Below are 4,915 nucleotides of genomic sequence, written 5' to 3' on the forward strand. Positions count from 1 at the left end.
GTAGGCAACACTCCGAGACCCAGAAATGTTGTTTATGTAGGAAACTCACTGTGGTTTTGAGACGATGATGCCTAAAAATGTTTTCTATTTAGGCAACTCACTAGGTCTTGATAGGATGCTCAGAAATGCTGTCTATATAGACAATTCTTCAGGTTTTAAGACTAAAATGCTGTCTATAGTAAATTAATTGGTTTTGAGACTATCAGGCCTAGAATGTTATAGCTAGGCAACACACTCGGTTTTGAGACTATGATGCCCAGAAATGTTGTTTGTGTTGTAATACTCGTAGGTTTGAGATGCCAAATGCTGACAGGCAACTTTATCTAGGTTTTGAGAAAATGATGTTGTTTATAACTCACTTGAAATGCCTTTGAATGTCGTCTATGTAGGGAACTCACTGGGGTTTGAGAGTATGATGCGCAGTAATGCTGTCTATGTGGTGCTCACCAGCTTCAGAGCTGCGCTAAGGTGTTGTCTAGTGAGTGAGTGAGCGCAGTGCGCATTGACACAGACGCAGCAGCAGTAGCGGTTTTGAGAAAGTAAAGCAGGAAAAGAGGCTCTTCCTCCTCCCTCAGAGCGCGTTCTTCATGAACAGTGCCTGTCTCCTCTGTGACTCACGTCCATCTCCGCGTTTCCTCTCAGATGAAGGAGGAGAATGAGGCTCGAGCCGATTTAAGAGCATCGATCCGGGGTCAGACGCGATGGAGCGTGTAGTGGAGCGGTTCGGTTCTGGTGGTTTTGGATCGGTTCTTCTCGTGTGTCTGGTGTCTGGTGAGTTTCCGCTTCAGTCTCGTTACTACGGCGCGACGCGACGCGACGCGACGCTCTGACGCTGACGCCGCTGTGATCAGCGAACGCGAGCGGTTTACTGGAGCGAGCGAGTCGCGTCGCGTCACTCTCAGTGTTTATGGGGTGTAAATAGATTCATTATTAGTTCCTCTCTCAGTGTCTGAAACTGTCAGACAACACGAGCCTGACACACGTTTCCTCGTGTGTGTGTGTGTGTGTGTGTGTGTGTGTGTGTCAATTCTGTGCCTGTCTAATTTGTTCGTTCTGTTTTTATTTACTAAATGTACTGTGACATTTGGCGTGATACTAAAGTCGTGTAAAATATGCTTTTAAAAAGTATCGTGTTTTGAGTTGTTACTAAAGCTGTATTGCATACTATGGTGGGATCCCGTTCAAATATTTACCACAGTTTAACGAGTGTGGTGGTGCCATGATAAAGTATTAACTATTATAGTTAACTATAAGTAAAACCATAAAAAAATCGTTAATTTAAATAAACTTTAACTGAAATAAATATAGCCTATAATGATTTTTTTTTTTTTTGCTTTCATTTAGTTTAACATGATGTAGCCTACTAAAATAACTAAAACTAAAAATGAAATATAAAATTAATAGACATATAATTAATAGGCAGGCTATAGACATATTACACAATAATAATAATACAATGACAAAAAAATAAATAAATACAAAAAATCTGAAAATATAAAAATAAAAACATTTAAAATTATTATTAATTAATACAAGCTGTAAATGTGTCTGCAGAATGACTATCATATTTATCATGATGTCAGATAGATAGATATATAGATAGATGGATAGATAGATATGCAAATTACATGATGAAAACTAGTTAGTAAGAATCTTGGTTACTCCTTTCAGGTAATGCATTCTGATTGATTACTTTTTTAGATTACTTTTTTTATCCAACTTGTTTTAAACTTACCATTAAAGGTTCTGTATTGATATAAAAAAGCAAAGAGAAAGAAAATATATTCCATTTTTTGATATTAACATCATAAAGTGCATTAAACATTACATTACACCAGGGTTTCCCAAACTGGGCTGCAGTGGGCTTATGTGTTGTTCAATAATTTTTTCATTCAATTGATAGATACCTTTTAGATTTGTATGTATTTAGATTAAATAAAAATTAATTATTCTTAACTGAGGTTGCAGGTGTTTTGTCTTGTAACTTCATCACTGTCCATCACTGAAGTAAAACACAGCATCCGTCCACACAGATGTTTCTGTGGTTTAGCGTGAAACAACATAAACCTGCGGTTGCATTTAAGAGATCCTGAAGATCCAGATATAATCCTTTTACCGCGGCTAACAGTGTTGCAGCATGTGTTTGCGTTTATTTTCCTGGCAGACGCAGATACTGAAGCAACGTCCAGCTGAATGTTGAGACGATTACGTCATCAGATTCTGAGATGCTTGTTGCTGTAGAAAACGTTTTTTTTAATTAACACATGTGTTTGGGGTCTAAACTAACTTCACTTCGCTGTTTGAACAATGTCTGTGAATCAGCTGGTGTTTTTCAGTGGATTTATGAAGTCAGTTTTTGACCAATCACATTAAATGTAAACATCATCCACTAACTAACCACAAACAAAAACATTACCTTTGGTTGATCCAAGATTAGTTAATTAATAATAAATAAATAAAAAAAAGTTATATTAAATATAAAAAAATTCTGATATTTTATTTCTCATTTTTATATAGTTTAACTTGATCTGCTAAAATAACTATTAAAAACTGTACAAAAACATACAATTACTAAAGCTTTAACTGCAATTAAAATAAAAACAAAAATATAAAAATAAAAATGAATTCAAAATATTAATGAAAGCTATAATAGTATCTCAATCCGGTTCTGATCTCGCTTCTGTTTGTGTCTCAGGTGCATCAGCTCTGCTCCACACAGCCAATCCACACAGTGTGTGTAAGTCATGTGACCCTCAGCCGGCGAACTGCAAGTCGAATCAGTGCATCGCCAACTGCAGCGTATCAAAGGTCTGCCCGAGTCCAGATGACGTCTGCGCCGCCGTCTGGTATGATGCACTCTTGAACATGAATCATGCAGCTGCAATGGGGTTTGTTCCAACACGCTCACAGACGTGATGCAGCATTCTTCACTTAAAGCAGTAGTTCACCTAAAAATGAACATTCGCTGAAAATTCACTTGCCCTCAGGCCATCTGAGATGTAGGTGAGTTTATTTCTTCATCAGGTTGGGAGAAATGCAGCATTGCATCAGTGTCTCAGCAATGGATGCTCTGCAGTGAATGGGTGCCGTCAGAATGAGAGTCCAAACAGCTGATAAAAACATCACAATAATCCACAAGTAATCCACACCACTCCAGTCCATCAGTTAACATCTGGAGAAGACAAAAGATGCGTTATTGTAAGAAACAAATCCATTAAGACGTTTTGGTTACACTTTACTTGAAGGGGTGTGCATAAGACTGACATGACACCTTCATAATCATGACATGACACTTACATAATCTGAATATGAAGGTTTTTTATGCATGTTTATGACAACACCCCTTCAAGTAAAGTGTTACCGACGTTTTTAACTTTAAACTGTTGCTTCTCAGTTCAGTTCAGTTCAGTTTTATTTATATAGCACATTTAAAAACAACTATGGTTGACCAAAGTGCTTAACAATGTCCAAAAAAAAAACCCCCGCTTCTGACTAAAATACAAGTCCATAATCCATAATAACGCTTCCTCCAGTGTAAAAGTGGTCTGGTCTGAATCAGGAGAGAAACATACACAGATCAAGTACCGTTTACAAGCCAAAACAGTCCAAAACAGCTTTGAACAAATATATTTGTGGATTTTGAAGTGAGAGACAACAGGAGATGGAATTATTCACTGGAGGAAATGTTATTATGGCTTATTTTAGCCTGAAGCAAAGGTTTGAAGTTAAAAAGGCCTTAACAATGGATCTGTTTCCTACAAACACGCAGCTTTTAGCTTCTCCAGATGTTAACTGATGTTAACCATCTCGGATGGCCTGAGGGTGAGCACATTTTCAGCTAATTTTAATTTTTGGCTGAACTATTCTTTTAAGAAATGACAATAAAGCGAGCGTCTTGAAGCAAAGAAGCCTTTTTCAAAATAGAACCAAAAAGTTTTCGACCTGAATCATTCTTAAAGGGATAGTGCACCTAAAAATGTATAATTTACTCTCCCTTATTTGCATTTTTTGGGTGAATGATCCTTTACAGTAAGTTCTTTACAGATACATGAAGGTTCTTTAAGGCACCAGAATATAGTTGGATAAAAAGAACCAGAGAACTTTAAAAGTTTCTCCTGTGACGTTAAATTACAAAACTCTTTTTCTAAACCATCTTTGATATAGATGTAGATGTGTAATAGATGCAAACCAACCTGTACACTGCTGCATTATGGGTTTTGTAGTTGTGATTATTACATGAAAATGGAAAACGCAACATGAGCTTGTTTCACTTTCCATGCAATTTACATTTGGCTGTGAAAATACCCCCAAAATATTATTTAAACTTTTTTTTTTTTGGGGTTAAATGAGAAAGTATTAAGTAGACATTACAAATAGTAGCTTTAGAAAGAAATATTTGATTTGATTTAATATAAAATTTATTACACATAAACATTTAGGCTACAACAGCCTAACATAAACTATGGAACATAAAAGAAGATAATTTGAGAAACATCTTAATGCAAACATCTCCTAGATATGGCTAGGAACTATACTCTCATTCCGGCGTAATAACCAAGGAACGTTGCTGCCGTACCATGGGTGCAGCAGGCGCAATGATATTACGCAGCGCCTGCAAATAGGCTAACTTCTGTCAACATAACCAACGTGACCACCTGCTTGCACAGGGAGCGTGCTGGGGACTATTTTCAGGCATCCTATTTTCAAAAATAGTGGAGTGTTCCTTTAAGGAAAGAAACGAATCAATCCTCCCAACTAGCAGATATTTACTCTAATAGACAGAAAACTTGTATTAAGCAAAACACTTACACGCTCTTGCTGTCTCACAGTCAAGTCGCTTATTCTACATATACATATATGTGACCCTGGAGCACAAAAGCAGTCTTAAGTCGCTGGGGTATATTTGTAGCAATAG

The 4,915-nt window shown here is 36.9% G+C and overlaps 1 protein-coding gene across 1 annotated transcript in view; it reads left to right on the forward strand.

Annotated features, from left to right (window-relative positions):
- Positions 1-576: 576 nt before the first annotated feature.
- LOC107703987 (TGF-beta receptor type-2-like) overlaps positions 577-4,915 on the forward strand; it is an 18,338-nt gene continuing 13,999 nt past the window's right edge. Inside the window, exons 1-2 of the mRNA XM_016506837.1 lie at positions 577-771; positions 2,696-2,846. Of these exons, the coding sequence (XP_016362323.1) occupies positions 702-771; positions 2,696-2,846 (221 nt within the window). The 5' untranslated portion in view covers positions 577-701. The remainder of the gene's footprint in view (positions 772-2,695; positions 2,847-4,915) is intronic.

The sequence above is a fragment of the Sinocyclocheilus anshuiensis genome, unplaced genomic scaffold (assembly GCF_001515605.1).
Source record: "Sinocyclocheilus anshuiensis isolate Anshui unplaced genomic scaffold, SAMN03320099.WGS_v1.1 scaffold61, whole genome shotgun sequence".
Lineage (NCBI taxonomy): Eukaryota > Metazoa > Chordata > Actinopteri > Cypriniformes > Cyprinidae > Sinocyclocheilus > Sinocyclocheilus anshuiensis.